This window comes from Loxodonta africana, chromosome 15 (genome assembly GCF_030014295.1).
Source record: "Loxodonta africana isolate mLoxAfr1 chromosome 15, mLoxAfr1.hap2, whole genome shotgun sequence".
In the NCBI taxonomy this organism is placed as follows: domain Eukaryota; kingdom Metazoa; phylum Chordata; class Mammalia; order Proboscidea; family Elephantidae; genus Loxodonta; species Loxodonta africana.
In genome coordinates, this window is record NC_087356.1 from 4,757,798 (window position 1) to 4,775,671 (window position 17,874).

Here is a 17,874-nt window from a genome sequence, read left to right on the forward strand (position 1 = left end):
GCACACCAATGGCTGACCTAGCTGCCAGGCCAGGGAAGAAACAGATCCTGGCCAGGTCATCAAATATTCATGCAACAAACACTTATTGAGTGCCTACTTTGTGCCAGGCACCCTTCTAGGTACTAGCATTATATCAGCAAACAGCCAACCAACCAACCAATCCACTGCTGTTGAGTCAATTCCAACTCACAGTGACCCAATAGGGCAGAGTAGAATTGCCCCATAGGGTTTCCAAGAAGTGGCTGGTGGATTTGAATTGCCAACCTTTTGGTTAGCAGCTGAGCTCTTAACCACTGTGCCACCAGGGCTCCATCAGTGCACAAAGGACATAAAGCCCTACTCTTAAGAAGCTTGTATTCTGGTGGTCCATTTGCCTCCTTGACCCCTCCTCCTCAACAGGGGTTTCTCTGGGAATCTCAAATTTTGCTGTGGTGTTCCTGTGTGTCTTAATCTGATAATAAGTCCAGACATGGAGACCTGATGTGGATTTCATCACCATGCAGGGAAAGGAGGCACCCTCCAAATGCCACCAGAAAGGACACTTTACTCCTTTCTTTACACTCCCTTTCTATAGTTAAATTTAATTAGTATTTCAAGGCCTGCAGGCTCCCTTAGTGGTAAGTGGGTGTGGAAGAGGCCACTCTCAGGGAGTGGGACGGTGTGCTCTCCTCCCTCTTCCTGTTTTAAAATCCCCTTCCCTCCCATTAGGCTACCCCTGCTTTGATCTGATTCTCTGAACACTGACCTATGGCCTGAGTGGTTTTAAAACCACAGAGCTCTGGGGGAGTCGCTGGCGATGCTAAGAGACTAAGGAGATTCTATGCACAGGTCACTGGCAGACGGCTGCACCTTCTACCCATTCAACGTTTCTACACACATGGAAAACAGACCCTGAGAGTCAACACAAGACTTAGTCCCCGTAAGGGTGTGTCTGGAGTCCCAGATGGGACAAAGTTTGTGGGCACGTCTGATGTGGAAGGCAGGACATGGAGCTCACCCATCTCAGCAGACGAGGGCCATCAGCAAGTAATGAGGGTAGGGCGCCTAGAACAGCAGAGGAAGGATGGGTAGGGAGCAGGTGGGCTACGATGGGTGACTACTCCATTACACTGGCTGAAGGTGCCGTCTAACCTACAGCACTGCTGCAAGGATGTCACCATTACAGATGAAGAGACTGAAGTTCAGAGAAGCTAAGTAGCTGATGAAGGCCAGGGCTGACTATAGAGTTTGCGGGGTCCAGCATAAAATGAACATGTGGGGTCCCTTGTTCAAAAAGCAAGAAAAGAATGACGTTATAAAGTACCAAAATAGGAAACATTTTCCTTTCTTTTGCAATTTCTCTCTTGACTTGTCATGGGGCTTTTTATTTGCTAATTAATATGGTTCTCCCCGGGGCATGAGGATATTGTGGGGTGAGGGTAGACTCCCTCAAACACCTGGGGCCCTTCCCTGGACTTGGTTCACGTACATGACCCCACCAGTTGCTGGGTTTCCCCTTCTGCCAGTTGTTAGACCCACGTGGCTTGCCTCGATGGGCGGAAAGTTCATTTGGGCATCTCCCCTTCCCATTGCCCAACTCTTGCTGAACAGGTGACCCCAAATAACGGCAACCTCCATGCCTGGATGCCTCAGTACCTGGATGGCTGTTGGGTGAGCCACTGACCCCAACCCTGACCCTCCCTGTGTCTATTTGTAGGCTTCTGTTGGGGGCATGAAGTACCTACCATTGGTCGCTGGGTGGAGATGGGGCGGGAGAGGCCCAGTGAGGCCTGGGGTCACAGGGGGCAGAAGAAGGGGGAGCAAAGAGCCACCCGTCCTGCCAAATCAGGGAGGAGGTAGGAGATGGGGCACATATGAGTCAAAAAAAACCCTCCCTCATGCTCTATTGTGCTATCAGCCTTCACTCACAGAACAGAAGTTCAAAGGTAAGGTTCAGAATGTCAAGGCCACGACGACCACGTGTACTGAACTCCAAGCATCCAGCCCTCTGGGCACAGGGTCCCGCGTGGCTGCACTGATGGCATGGAACCCATGAAACTGGCCTCGCAGGAGGTAAATGGTAAAGTCGGGAATTCAAAGTCAGGTCTGACTGGTGTCACCATTCACCCTCCTTCCACTATATGCAAGCACTCTGAGCAGCCATGGGGAATTCAGCCACGGGGGCCACTAGAGGTTAACAACTAATGGGAGTGGAAAACCACCCTGGAGCCTCCTTGTAAGACTGTCTTTGCACATACACCACGAGGAAACGCCAACACCTGACCTTGGAAGCTATTTCATGAATTTGCTTGCAAGGGATTTGAATTCTACTCTACAGGGATAGGTTTTCTAAGGCTATAATGTGAAGAAACACATTCCTTGGTACTTTAGAATACATTCCCTCGAGATGGGTGCCCTCCATTTGCCCTTGAGGTCACTAAGATGACTGACTGTCACAGGAAGGAGATGGTATCCTCGCTCTCTAAAAAAAAAAAATTTTTTTTTTTTTACACACTTGCAAAATGAGGAACATATTAGTCTCGGCCAGGAGAAGGCAATATGCCTGTTCCTCAACCCTCCTCTAACTCAAGAGTCTGAAACAGCTGTAAAACTCTTGTGTCCAGTCCAGTGTTTCTGCAGACAGACCAGACTGCCCTTGGAAAGCTGGAAAGCGCCACGTGCAACTTGGGCTGAATTCTTATTGAGAGGCTCTGGGGCCAGACAGCTGGGCTCATTCTTGGCTTTGTCTCTTATGACCTGCATGACCTTGGATGAGTCACATTAGCCTCTCTGAACCTCAGTTTCCTCACCTGTAAAGTGGGCATGATGATAACATTTGCCTCAGAGAGTTGTAAGGACTAAATGACTTAACACAAATGAAGTACTCAGGATGGCATCCTGCCTGGGGAAACACTGTATCCCACCTGGGGAAACACTGTATCCCGCCTAGGGAAACACTGAGGCATTAACTGGTGTTGTTAATGACTTTGTCCTAAATTTGGAACCATCTATGATTATTGCAATCTTTGGTTTGCCCCCCATTGTGTTTTCACTGTGTCCAAATTACTTCTGAAGATGCAGTAACACCCCAAAACCAAACCTGCTGTTGTCGAGTCAGTTCTGGCTCATAGTGACCCTACAGGGCAGGGTAGAACTGCCCCATAGAGTTTCCAAGGAGCATCTGTTGGATTCGAACTGCCAACCTTTTGGTTAGCAGCCATAGCTCTTAACCACTATGCCACCAGGATTTCCATGCAGTAATAGGAGGGGATACAACTCCTCAAAATTGGCTTTAGTTTATAATTAAGTTATTCCTCTGCTCAAAAACCTTTAAAAATTGGCTGGGCTCTCAGCGTCTACTTCCAGACTCATCCCCAGCTCTTCCTGCACCTGAGCTGCCTTTCTCACACCCAGGTATCCACTCACCTAGGTGTGACTTCCTCCCTGAGCCTCTACTTACTCCAGCACTCCTCCTCAGTGCCCGTTCTCAGCCCCTCCCCACTGCAAAGCCCCCCCCCCCATCGACACTACTGGATGCTGTGGGCCAAGGTTACCCTTACCTGGCCCTGCTCACCCACTGCCTGGGGTTGGGGGTTTCTGTATTCATATTTCACCCCAGTCACAGGCCTCTTCGAGGCTTCGAATTCTTAGGTCCATGACGGATCCCTGCCATCTACGTCACCCCACACCTCCCAGCAAAGAATGGGGTGCAACACAGGTTCAGCTTTTTTTCACACACCCAGCATCCAGCTTGCATCTGAACACACTCAGTAAGTATCTTCCGTGACTATTTACACAGGCAGTGGAACAGGGCTTCATTATCTAAAATCATAAAGTGGGAATAATAATAGTAGTACTTACCTCATTAGGCAGCTCTAAGGATTTAAGTGAGCTAATCCATAGGGTTTCCAAGGAGTGGCTGGTGGATTCGAACTGCTGAACTTTTGGTTAGCAGGCAAGGACTTAACCACTGCGCCACCAGGGCTCCAATACATGTAAAGTACTTAGGACATTACCTGGGATTTTGGTATAAGACTGCTGTAGTCCCTGGATGATGCAAACAGTTAATGTACTTGGCTGTTAACTGAACGAGTGGAGGTTCAAGTCCACCCAGAGGTACCTCAGAAGAGAGGCCTGGTGATCTACTTCTGAAAAAAACCAGCCGTTGAAAACCCTGTGGAGCCCAGTTCTCTGACACACGTGGGGTTGCCACGAGTCCGGCTGACTCCCTGGCAGCTGTTACATCAGCCTCCAGTAAGGTAAATGAACTGCCTGCTGCCACGGACAACACAGACCGAGCCCACCTGTGTTCTACCACTTCGTCCATAAATTCAAGTCCTTCCTTCCCTCCATGCCCCCAGCCCCAGGCCTACCTTGCGTTTCCTCTTGGATTTTGGCAGAGTCTTTTCGGGGGGTGTGTCTGACAAGAGGCTGGTGGGAGGTGCGCTCTCTGCGTCCTTGGCTGCAGGTGTGCTCAGGACCACTGGCTCCTGGGGCAGGTGCTCTGGGATCCTGGACAGAAGGGTCAGGTCAATTTTGACCCAGAGAGACCTGACCTCATCACTGTCCTTCAGGGGGGAAAGAAGTTCGTTCCGGCCGAAGGGAACCAACGTGTAGAACTGCTCCTCCAGCTCCTTGGCAATGTCACTGGTGGTCCTGGCGTTGATGGAGCCAACGGGGGCCCGGGGGCCGCCCCCACCGCTGATGCTGTTTGCAGCCTCCTTCAGTCTCTGGTCACCGCCAGAGGACAAGGATGAGGGGGGCCCGGCCTGAGGCTTGGACAGAGGGTATTCCTCTTGCTCGGACTCGAGGTCAGAGTCTGAGGAGGATGAGGAAGACGAAGACTCTGTCTCAATGAACTCCTTGGATTTGGGGACGATCCTGCTCAGCCCCCGTGTACGTCGCTTCTCACAGGTCACCGAGGAGCGGAGCTCCTTCCTGTGGCCTGTCCTGCTGTTCCCGCAGGGCCTGCTTTTGGTGGGCTCTGGGGGGACCACCACGCTGGCTCCCAGAGCATCCCCGGCCGGGGGCTCCTCGGGCCGGTGGCAGTTGGCACTGTCGCCCGCCGAGGTCCTCTCTGTGCGCCGCGTGGGCTTCTTGCCTGCTGCCCTCCGAGCTGGTGCAGGCGTGCTCTCTGCAGGCGCACTGGGCACTGCGGGCAGAGGGGCGGTTGCGGTCACGGCCACAGCAACTGCCGCAGGTGGGGACTTCTGCTTCACTCCCTTACTCCCCGGGGCCTTGTTGGCTGTCCGGGGCCTCTGCTCCTCCTTGCAGGCGCTCTTGATTTCCTTGTCTCTCAGGCTGGTTTGGCAAAGATCCGGGAGTTTTCCACACTCCTGTGTGTCGTCTTTCACTGGAGTGTAGTATTGATTACCCTCTGGCCCCTGGCTCTCATTCTGGATCAGAATAGCAGGCTTGTGGGGATTGACCTTGTTCAGCCATTTATCCAGCTGCCACTTGTTAGAGGATGCTGGTTCAGCCTGAAAGCAGAAAACCAGCGACAAACAAAACATCTTTTATTAAAGGCTCACTTAAAAGGGGCCTGACTGTTTTTATCTTGACTTACTCCTCTGGGTGTATGCACAGAAAACTAAATGGGCTTGAAGCAAAAGACACACAGAAGCAGCAGATGTGTGTACCAGCTCTGCACCCACGTTTCAGGGAGGCAGGATGGCGCTCCCTTACTGGCCGACTGCATCTTTCAGTATCGGTGAGTTCGTTTTCAGGTCTATTTGGAAACATAAGTGAGGTGGCACTTTGCCCCATTACAATCCATTTTGAACACTTTGAAGTTGTATACAATGTATATACAATGTATGTATACTCTAAATAACTACACATAGATACATAAACTTGAGCTTCTGTGAAGCTTAACTAGACAGTATTTTGGCAGCCCTGGTGGAGCTCGGCTGATAACCAAAAGGCTGGCAGTTCAAATCCACCAGCCGCTCCTTGGAAACCATATGGGGCAGTCCTACTCTGTCCTATATCTTACAGCAAATCGTGTCCATCATGGGTTCTTAAACACTGGTCCAGAGATGGGCTCCAGGGGATTACTGCACCCCGAACCAAGACTCGAGGTGTCGTAGAGGTACCTGTAGCCTTCGGTAGAGTCTCTAAGGATCTACGTCTCATAAAAGGTTAGGAACGTTTTGATTTTACAGGAAGTAAATACTGATTCCTAATAAAGGTCCATTTATCCACCATCAATGATTATCAATAAAAAAGAGGTACATTGGTAAGTGTCGAACTTCAACCAGAGTATTTTTCAATTTGAGACTAACATGAAATGGGGAAAATATTTTAAGTGATCAAGGTTTTTTTCTTCCCTATGGTCTCTGACCCACTGAACTCATGGTTTCCATTGTTTCGGGGTAGACCAGAGACCAGCCTAAAGCAAAGCAATCAGGCTTGGCTCTGCATTTTTAATGTGTTGCATTTCTCATACCAAGTGGCCACTGGCACGTCAGTGACATCTGGGCTTTCAATTTCCTGAAACAAACGAGACATACTGAGTATAAATGGATGCTGCAGGGGCCCCTTGCAGAAAGCTGACCCATATTGGCAGAGCCCACCATCCACACCGGCCCTCCCGCTACGACAAACGCTAGCTATCGCTCAATCCCCACCATCCTGAGCCTTCGCAGCTCACGTCTCGTTTGAGAGAACACAGAAGTCAGCCTGTAGCCGAAACATGGCTGCACACATGGAGATTCATGTAGCTTAACAGTGGGAGTGTTACCAGTGAAGGGCAGTATTTAATAAATTTAGCCTGGGCCCGTTGCCTGATGTGATCAGGCTCATTTTTTGCACTTCATCGCTGAAGAAATCAGTCTGAAGTACCATTTCAACATGTCACTAAATCACTCCCTCTCCCAAGGATCTACAATGACTCCTACTGCCTCTCAAATGAAATCCAAATTCCCAGAGTGGTGTTCAAGGCATCCATCATCTTACAATCATCTTTCATAGATGGAACACCTCCAGTATGCCTCCCACTTTACGTCTATTATCTCGTTTAGTCCTCAAAGATAATAAGTATTATCAGCCTTATTTGTAGAAGAGGCTCAGACAGGTTAGCAGGTATAGCCAAAGCTAAAGGTCGGCGGTTCGAAGCCACCATAAGCAACTTGGGAGAAAGATGTGGCAGTCTGCTTCTGTAGAGCTTCATAGCCTTGGAAACCCTAGGGGGCAGCTCTACTCTGTCCTTTGGAGTCTCTCTGTCCTTTGGGGTCACTCTGTCCTTCGGGGTCACTATGAGTCAGAATTGAGTTGATGGCAGTGGGTTTGGCAGCTACAAGACACCACATCAAGACTAAACTCACGCTGGTCTAGATTTAAAGACCAAATTCTCTCTACTGCTGTTTTACCACCTCTCCCACTGCCCTCTGGCAACGCCTCATGAAAAAACCAAACCAAACCAAATCCAGTGCCATCGAGTCGATTCCGACTCATAGCGACCCCATAGGACAGAGTAGAACTGCCCCATGGGGTTTCCAAGGAGCACCTGACAGATTTGAACTGCTGACCCTTTGGTTAGCAGCCATAGCACTTAACCACTCCACCACCAGGGTTTCCAACGCCTCATGAAAGTAGGATCTTAATCCTTTGTAAAATGTCAGTCTTCAACCTAGAAAGACAGAATCACAGCTCATCTTGGGTTACACTGACTTTATCCCAGCACTCCGTAAACTGACATGACTGGACTCTTTTTTCCCGTTTAAGACTTATTATTTGGAGGGAAACAGTGATCTAGGCAACTCTGTGCTAGTGTAAACGTGCTAGCCGAGTGGGGGGCAGCTCTTGCCACCTATGAAGCTCTGGCGTGAGAATTCACAAAGCCAGCAAGGAAGATAAACTCTAGAGAGGAAAATGAGGCTGCGAACAACTGAGCAAACATCAGGTGTCAGAGGGAATTTGTTGCCCTGGAAGTCACGTTACAGTGGATCTCCGTGTTAGCGTGCGTACGTGATATGATTACATATCACTGTGCTTCAAGCGAAGTGAGGTACCTTTTAACAGCCACAGCCGTGAAGAACAGTGCACGTGAAACTTAGGTGAGGCCAGTGGGTTTGCCAAGTGCTGGCCCTCGGCAGTGAAATGCAGGTGCCTTGGAACACAGGGAGCATCTCCTTTCCCTCACGCATCAGGATGCTGCCGGGAGGGGAAGTGAGGGAAGTGAGGGCCAAACAGGTTCTCCTTCAGAGCGGCATAAACCAGTCTGCGCAGCGGCATGTCAGGTGTGTGACTATAAAGCAAAGAGCCCCGTCGTGTGTGGGGTTCATTGCTCTTTGTCAGGGGATCTGGGCCAGCTCGGTCAGAACTCAGCAGAGGTGCCATGGAGCAGGGACGAGCAGGCTCATGCTAGCTTCTGTTGTTGTTGTTACTGGGTGCCATCAAGTCAATTTTCAACTCATATTGACTCAATGTGACAGAGTAGAAGTGCCCCATAGGGCTTTTTTTTTGGCTGTAATTGTTACAGGAGCAGATTGCCAGGTCTTTCTCCAGCAGTGCTGCCAGGTGGGTTCAAACTGACAACCTTTTGGTTAGCAGCTGAGCACTTAACCATTGTGCCATTGGCCTGCGAACTCATTTTATTTCTAAAGGATGTATGTCTACATTAACCTGGTGGAAAATTAAGAGGAACCTTATTTTAGTTCCAACTAACATAGTATTTTCCAGCAGAAAGAAAGAACATGCAGTTTGGTTAACACGGCAGTTGCCACTTCTGCATTTCCTATGTGTAGAGAAGCAAGGAACTGAAGATGTGGGTGGCCTCGGGGGGCTTAAACAGTTAGGCCTCCTTTAGTCAACTTAAGAGTCCTGGTGGCTCGGTGGGTAAGCGTTCGGCTTCTAACCAAAAGCTCGGCAGTTTGAACCCACCAGCTGCTCCCTGGCAATCCTATGGGGCAGTTCTACTCGGTCCTATAGGGTTGCTACGAGTCGGAATTAACTCGGTGGCAGTGGGTTTGGTTTTTGGTGTTTAGCTGACTTACGGTCTTTCTCCGTAGCTAGAGCCTCTTTGATAGCTGCTGGGAGAAATGACAAGAGCCTTCTTTCATTAGCGAGGACTGTAAGTCTTTTTAATTATCTCAGTGACATTTAGAAGGAATTTGCTGAAAGCGTCTTATAACTGTACTTCTTTTAGGCCAGGTTTCAGCCTCACTCAAGAGCTCTGGGATTCACATTTCGTCATGAAAATAAGATTCAACATTCATGAATTTAACACGAAAAGTCACAAAGAAAAGCCTGGACGTGTGGCCTTCACAGGGTACTAACACCTCACCTACCCCGCCCCCACCAGACCCTGCACTGCCGCTGGGACTCAGCTCTTCCAACTGAATATTCTAGAACCTCTCTACAGATCGCAGCAAGAAGCAGGCTTCGAAGACGCCTGCTTAACTCCTCTGCTTTACTTTATGTAACGCCCGTGTTTTTTTTTTTTCTTTGTTTCAAATTATCCCCATTAGAATGTCAGCTCTATGAAAACAAACACAGGGGCTTTTCCTGTCTATATGCTGTATCCCAGAGCCAAGCACAGCGCCTGTGGCAGATACTCAAGAAATGTTGGTTGAACAAACACTGACTGACCAAAATGATGAAGAAGGAGTGATAATTTCCTGGTAATAGCCAGGGCTCCATCAACCTATGGCTTTTATAGGTTAATGATGCTGAGGGCTTCCCCCCTACCCCGCTGCCTGACGGAGGGAGAAAAAGAGAGAGACACAGAGAGAGACAGAGAGAGTGGAGAGACAGAGAGACACAGAGAGAGAGAGAAAGAGAAGGAGGAGGAGGAAGAGGGGAGAGAGGAAGAGAAGGGGGAGGGATGGAGGAGGAGAGGGAAGGAGAGGAGGAGGGAGGGCGAAGGAGGGACGAGCAGGAGAAGAGAGCAGAATCACGTGAACAGCACAGCCAAAGGCAGGAGCAGTGGTTCAGGAGGGAAGAGTGGTAGGTGCAGAGCAGAGAGGTGCTGAAGAGGAAACCAGGGCTGTGGGAACAGAACTTCCCTGGATTTCTCAGCGCTCTTGCAAAAACTCTTAGCCTCCTGGGAGGAGAGGCGAGTGGAGAAAACCTGAGGGGAATTTAAGAGTCATTCCATGAACCTGAGATAAAACACAGTCACTCTTTGCTGGAGGCACAGGTACAAATGGCTGGAAGTTAAGTGTTGTGCCAGCCACTAACAGTGGTGCTCTCTCACCGCTGTGCGTGCATGCAGACGTGGGTGGGCGTGGGTCCCTTTCAGAATCTATTTACAAATCCGGTCCCTAAAGTGATGGAGAGGGTTGTAAGTACAAAATTAAAACCCGCCATCCATGGCAACCCCAAATGTTCATATGCTCGAGAAGAAAGTGCATTTTATCCCTCTAGAAATCAAAGCCTACCCTTGCAGCCCCACAGACTTGAGAAGTTTATTCTCAGTCCTCTCCCAAGAACCTTCATGACTATTTAATTCTCCCTTTTCCACATGAAAGCAGAAAAAGCAATGGCTTTTATTGGTTCCTTAGAATGTTTACATGACAGACACCTAAATCCTTCACCCAGATGCTCCACATGGCTGTAAAAAGTCTATTATTCGTATTTTTTTGTAATTTTTCTGTTCATATTTTCACAAAGGAAACACCACTAAGATGGTTTTATTAATATTTATAGCCTTTGTCCTTCTAACCCATGACAAACTGCAAAAAAGCTAAGTTTCTAACCATGTCAAACCCCTAAAACTCCTTCCCCTGTGATTTGTGGGCGCTCGCACTTCCCAGGTGGTGAACTTCCCTGTCTAGTTATGGCTTTGGCTGACCCCTAGGGAGACCTGATCTGCAGGTTATTCCCCGTCAGTGATGTTTACGGCACGCCTGGAAATTTCTGGAAGTCAACATAGAGATTTCTGGACAATGAAAGACGATGTCTCTGCAACCTCCAGGGAAGCCAGGTGATTAGGAGAACTGCAAGGAGGAGACACGGGGAACGAGGCGTCCAGACGGCCTGCAGTGAGTCTGATGTCACAGGACTGTGGTTTGGGGGACCCTGGGAGGAAGGGGTGTGGGCCTGCGAGGGACTTGGCCCCAGGTCTTACGACACTTGCAGAGAGAGGAGCCCAGCAGAGGGGGGACACCGGTGCCGCTCTTACCTCGGGGCTGGGATAGTGCGGAGGCTTGCTGCCCTCGCTCTCGCTGGAACTGCTCTCGGTCTCCGAGTCGGAGCCAGAGCTGCTCTCGGAGTCGCTGGAGGAGCTGCTGCTGCCGCTGCTGCTGCCGCTGCTGCTGCCCTTGCTGGACGGCACGGAGGCTCTGCAGTTGCTCTGCTGGACCACGGTGCTGCTGGCCCACGAGGCCCCGGAAGGAAAGGGCAGGAAAACCCAGTGAGCAAACACCAACACACCAGCAAGCTCCCATTCAACCAGGGCCAAGAGGAGGCACGCAGTCCACACATCCACTGTTGACCATGAACCAGAACAAGGAGAGCAAGAGCCAGGGTCAAAGGCATCCTAATGGTTTTTTAAAAAAAATTACAAAATTGGGAATGAAAGTTGGTGTCCCTTGGTTGTCGGGCATGCGTTGTGTGGCCACTTTAGAAGGGAAGGTGGTGTTACTTCTGAGTGACTGCTTCTCTTTTGCTGCTGCTCTGGGGATGGCTGTTTAAACGCATCCCCAAATCCAGTCATCTACAAAAACGCAAGGAAATCCGAAAAGTTTAAAACAGTTTTCAAAGTGTGAAAGTGACTGTTTGGCTTCATTTCTGCCCCCGAGGAAAATGCAGAGAGACGGCAGGGATTAGGATCGGGGCTGCTAGGAGGGACGCTGCATTCTACTCCGTGTTTTTGGGGCTGCTTGAAGGTTCTGGAGACCACAGAGCATTTGAAGTTACAGCCTCGCTTACCCCCCTTTCCTGCCCATACAGTCGAGTGCTGCAGACTTTACAGGAGCTTGTCTTTTTTGCTTGCTACAGAAAGGCTAACCTTCTTTTCAGCCCTTACCGAAGTTGATCACTCACTCACACTTTTTACATATTCCAAACTTTACACTTCAACCCCAGCGCAGTGGCTTACAGAGACAGCCTTTAAAATACACCCAACGTTCACATCTATGCTGGAATTTGCCAGAAAGTAATTACACACTCAAAGACAACAGGAAAGATTGATGCTTTCCAATGGCAATTAATTAACTATAAAAATCCAGATAGCACACATCCAGCCAGAGTGTTCGAGCCAAGAGGGAAACTTCAGCACTTACACAACATTCACACCTCCAGCGTCCTTTATTGACTGAACTGCTACGTGCGTTCTTTTGAGCGCAAGTTTTAAATCCCGGAAACGGAGTGATCACTTTAAAAAAAATGTTGAGTCAGCAAATACCTGCTTGCCACTTCTTTTGGGACAACTGCTTTGATGGGCCTGAGCATCATTGAAGATCAGGGGCCGGGGAGCTATTCAGGGCTTATGGTCTAAAGTGCAAAGCAGCCTGAACAAGGGAAAGGACCCTTTTCGCCCCCCCCCCCTTAAATCTTCCACAAATGCTTTCCCCAAGGACAGATTCTCATAAGTCAGTGGTGTGTTGGAGGAGGAGAGGGAGGGAGACTTACACTGATTGGAGCCTTGCTTCTCCTCTAAGTATGATAAGACAAGAAGCTATCCTGCAGGAAATTTGAAAATAAAAGCGCCTTTTTGAACTGCAAGGTTAGGGGGAACCAGAGCTTGAGCGTACCCTCCCCTAGTGGTTTTGATTTCTTCCACCAATGTCACGGTCAATACCTACTGTCTGACCAAATTCTTCAGCATCAGACAACATCTGCACAGTCATGCCCTGCCCGGGCTGCAGCGGGCTCTTTTGCAACCTATCATTTGTGTCTAGTGTTGAGTGAGGAATCCTGGATCCTGAGACAGTGGAGGGGAAGGGAAGGTGGGTGATAAAGGGGCTGTAATATTTCTCTCCTCCCTTCTGAACTACAATCCATTTTTCCTGTTGGCTGAACAGAAACAGCTACTATCAATGGAGTCATGAAGAAAAAAAAAAAAAAAAGCCTCTTGGACTCTGACTGAACATGAATATCCAGGGTCTGTGTGAAGAGTTGGGTGGGTGGGCCCTTAAGCCCTGGGAATAAAAACACATGGCTCAAAGGCGTCCTGTTAGAAGGACGGTGGGGATAGAAGTGTAGGGGAAAGATGTGTCTCCCTGCCACACGCTGGAAAGACATTTGCTGAAAACTGGACAACTAGGATGAATCAAGAGCATTTGGACTGGTTTTGTATGATAGTCACTGGCTTTGACCACCGATCAGTACATTCTACCTGCTTTAATGCAGACAAAAAAGAACACGAGATGCTGGTTCCCTGTGTACACAGGCTTTGAACGCATAGCAGGAGCAGCAGTGTGGAGGAATTCCCCGGGGCTTATACCACAGAGCCATTCACGGTCTTTTGGAAAGCGGCGCTTTAATTTCTGGGAAAATGTTCATTAAATGGTTACCACGCCACCTTTCTTTTATGCCACCTTTCTTTTATGACTGCCATCCTTTCGTAACGAGACACACTAGCCCGAGGAGAAAGAACCTCAAATCAGAGTTAGATTGGCAGAAAAGCCTCACGCTTTTATGTTTTCCTTCCTCGAATTAGGAAACTCACTTAAAATGACAGTTTTACAGGCACAATTATTATTTGTTTTTAAAATGGTTAAGAAAGTCAAGAATCTGAGGTTGTTCTTCATGTTTTGCTTGTAAGGGCTGTGAGGCTCAAGATGCATCTGGGATAAGAATTGAGTATATTCACGTTTCAGTAGTCTGGGCAGAGGATATACAGGCAGGAAAAAATCCGTTTCAGGCATGGGGACAAGCTTGCATGGGAGGGCTCTGGTCGCTCCAGTGTGGGCTCAGGGTCGCTATCCTGATCTCCTGTGAAGGCAACACTCCATAAACTAGGCTTTGTGCAGATCCTTGGGGACAACTGTCATTCTGGCCTCAGCATATGGGTGCACACAGCTGCTCTGCCCTTGTTGGGAAGCTGCGGCAGTAAGAGGGCAGAATACAGAGAGAAGACAATGAAGCCAGTAACAGGATGGGCTCAGTGAAGTCAGGAAGGCTCTCTGGAGTCAGAGAATCAAGAAGATAGGAAAAGATATACCAGAAACACCTTTAAAATAACACTTTAGGCCTTATGTATTTAAAATTTGTTGTTGTTTTGTTAGCTGCCATTGAATCCACCCCAGAGTCATGGCAACCCTGTGCCCAATGGGGTTGTGATCCATAGGGCTTTCACTGGCTGACTTTTGGAAGTAGATAGCCAGGCCTTTCTTCCTAGTCTGTCTTAGTCTGGAAACTCCAGTGACACTTGATCAGCATCATGGCAACATGTAAGTCTCCACAGGTGTCAGACAGGTGGTAGCTGCACTCAAGGCACACTGGCCGAGAATCGAACCTACATTTTCCACGTGGCAGGTGAGAATTCTATCACTAAATCACCACTGCCCCCATATTTAAAATTACAAACTGAAAATTTTAATGTGCGAACTGATTGCCATGTTTACACAGCAAAGATAACTTAAAAAAAATTGAGTTAGCAGATTCTTTTCCCGAAATGATAACACGGACCAGTTGACATGATGGCACAGCCTTGGACAATTTTTAGGAGACTGCCTACTAAGTTCTTGGCACCTAGGACGTTTTACGAACATGGTGCTATCAACTCTGCAGGCATTAAAACAGCACTGAGATCATGGAATAAAAGTCTTTCGGTCATCAAAGCCTAGGACCGTGACTGGCATGTTAATAGGCACTGACATATAATTATTTAATTTAAAAAATGAAAAAAAATAATCCATTGTTGGATTCATGAGCTTAAAAAAAACGGACTTAACCTTTCAAAGAGGTTATAATCTCTCTCTTCCAATCATATACATATGTATTTATTTATGGGTACTTCAGCACCTCTTGTGGTGACCTGTTCCAATATTAACAATTCTTCCTTTCGGAGAATATTTCCTTAAATGTGCTCTAAATTTCATCTGCTATAATTTAAGCAGAGTTCCCTCCTGGGTGGAGTGAAGATTAAGGTTATGCATCAACTTGGCTAGGCCATGATTCTCAGGGGTTTGGCAGATCTTACGTAATCACCCTCCATTTTGTGATCTGATGTGAGCCGCCAATCAGTGAAAAGGCCAATCAGCTGAAAGTCAGTCAGTTTCCTGGCAGGGGTGGCCTGCACCCAACATACATGGAGGTTCTGGCAAAGCTCCCTCTGGATCCTGCATCTGACTCATCATCCTCTGACCTCTGGTTCTTCCGACGTGAGCCAGTAGCCCGACACCAGACCTGCCGACTTTGGGTTTGGCAGCTCCCGCAACCCTGTGAGTCAGGAAAAGCCTCCAGCCTGACAGCCGACCCATGGATTTGGGACTTGCCAAGCTCCACGACTGCATAAGCCATTTTCCTTCAGATAATCTCTGTGTGTGTGTGTGTGTGTGTGTGTGTGTGTGTGTGTATACGGAGCTCTGGTGACACAGTGATTAACGGCTCAGCTCTAACCAAAAGGTCGGCAGTTTGAATCCATCAGCTGCTCCTTGGGAGTCCTAGGGGGCTGTTCTACTCTGTCCTATAGGGTTGCTATGAGTTGGAATCAACTCGATGGCAATGGGTTTGGCTTTATCATCAAGTCCACTGATGCTTTCCACTGTTCTCTCCGCTCCACTGTGCAGCTCATCCACTGAGCTTTATCATTTTGGTTATTAAATTTTTCAGGTCTCAAATTTCCATTTGGTTTTTCTCTGTATCTTCTACTTCTTTGCTGAGACTCTTTTTTTTTCATTTTATGACGGATCCTTTAAAATCCTTGCTAGATAATTCTGACATCGGGGTCGTCTCAATGCTGGCATCTGTTCGTTGTCTTGACATTTTCCTGGTTCTTGGTATTTTTTACTGTATCTTGGACATTTTTGGCATTACGTTATGAGACTCTGAGTTTTAAAAAATGGTCTGTTTTAGCAAGCCTTCACTGACACTACTCCAGTGGGATGGTGGAGGGTTGCCTCAATATAGCTGGGTGAGAGTGGAAGTCTAGGCTCCCTATTTGGCCTTTCCTGATGAGGCTTGGGGATGGTACCAGTTTTTTTTTCCCTGTAAGTTTTGGTTGGAGTAGAGCAGTTATTTCTAAAGCTTTTCTTCCTAGCTAGGTAAACCATTTTCTGGTCCTTTGGATAGACAGAACAAGCTTTACTGAGGCTTATTTTTATCTGTGCTTGTTGGCATTTCTGGGTTGCTGGCTTCTCAGGAATATACGATGCAAAAAGAACAAAACAATGAACTCACTGCTTTCCTTGGGCCTGAAGTCCTTCGCAAATCTGCCTTCTCTCCACCTTTCGCCCTTCTAATGTTCGTTTTATACATGATGTCCACGGATTTCAACTGTACTCAGCAGGAGGAAGACAGAGAAGTGGACCTACATCGTGTCTCAGAAACAGAACCATCCACGCGATATTTAACAAGTGAAAAGAAAACCCCTCTCAATACTTCTGTTCTTCAGCCCTGGTTAGCTGCATCAAAAGATGATGAATGAAATTAACCACACGCCTCTGCTACAGTTCCTACCCATTTTATCAGCCATCCATTCATTCCTTCACCATAAAAACAGGGAATTAAGCTTAAATTTTAAAAGAATGTGTACCAAAATGGAAAGAGCAAGTCACCAAGGATGTTTACAGCTTTGTGAGACAGTGCCTCAAATAAAATGAGATTTATCAGATATGTGAAGGACGAAAGTGTGGTTACTTTAAATGTTCAGAGTAAATGTCATGGGGGTAAGCGATGGTATTGATAGTACATTTGTTGAGAGTTCACACTGTGCCAGGTACATCAGCCATAGAACATGTGTGTGAGAGTGTGTGTGAGTGTGTGTGTGTGTATTTGGGTGTGGAGAGAGCTCTCTGTTGCAGCCTGACAGACAGCCTGTACCAGAGGAATTAGAGCTACTCCCAATTCTCAGAAGAAAAAACTGTGACTGCCAGAAACAGTATAGAATCACGAAAAGCAGACGAAATCAGCTATGCAAACTGTGTAACAAGTTACAACACTTTTTGTCGGCAATGTAAAAACTGCAGATATCTCCTTAAGCCGGAAAAGAAAACTCTACGAGTAAGCCAGAATGAGCAGCCAGCATCCAGTGTGCAGGAAACGGTGGCTCAGGAGGTGGGCAACACCTCCTCCAGACCTCACCTAGCACTTTACCTTTTCAGTTCGTCCTGGAAAAGTTTTAAATAGTATAATGATTATCTGTTCCTTAAAAGTTTGAAACAGCTTACCACCAGGAAAATCATCTGGTCCTAAAGTCTTTTAGGATGACAGTTCTTTGATATCTTCTATAATTTATTCCTTGGTTTTTGTCCATTTTTTCTTCTGTCAATTATTTTTTTTCCAAAAAGTCTATTTAATGACATTTTCAAGTTTATTACCCTAAAATTTATATAATATCATCTTAAAATACAAAACATAATATCTACTGTATCACTGATTCCAAATTGTTTTCTCTTCTTTTCTTCTGCATTAAATTGGCCAAAGGGCTGCCTGTTTTATTTTCAAACAAACAGCTCTTGATCTCGATAGGAATTTGAGTATTTATTTCCTTCTGCACTTTCCAGGTTTATGTTATAGTTCTTTCACAAGCCTCTTCAGTTGGTGGCTTATTTCAGCTCTTTGTCTTCTTTTTTAATAATGGAAGCATCTGGGACTCCCACTTGGTGTCTGTGGTTGTGGGGATCATCCTTGTTAGCCTGTTCTCGTTTTCTTCACTTTCTAAGCCGATCGTTGTAGTCGTTTTAAACCCTCCTTTGAACAAACCGATTTTAGAAATTGCTTTTTAATACAAGATGATATTTAAGAGGCATAAGCATTACACTTAGGTCCAAAAACAAACAGGAT

General features: G+C 47.5%; 1 protein-coding gene across 7 annotated transcripts in view; it reads right to left on the reverse strand.

Annotated features, from left to right (window-relative positions):
• The window catches only part of AFF3 (ALF transcription elongation factor 3), a 667,929-nt gene that overhangs the window by 55,887 nt on the left and 594,168 nt on the right, over positions 1–17,874 (reverse strand). For all 7 annotated transcript variants that reach the window (XM_023552564.2, XM_064268477.1, XM_064268478.1 and 4 more), the window contains 2 exons: positions 11,105–11,291; positions 4,353–5,459 (listed from right to left, as the gene is read on the reverse strand). In XM_023552564.2, coding sequence (XP_023408332.1) covers positions 4,353–5,459; positions 11,105–11,291 — 1,294 coding nt within the window. The remainder of the gene's footprint in view (positions 1–4,352; positions 5,460–11,104; positions 11,292–17,874) is intronic.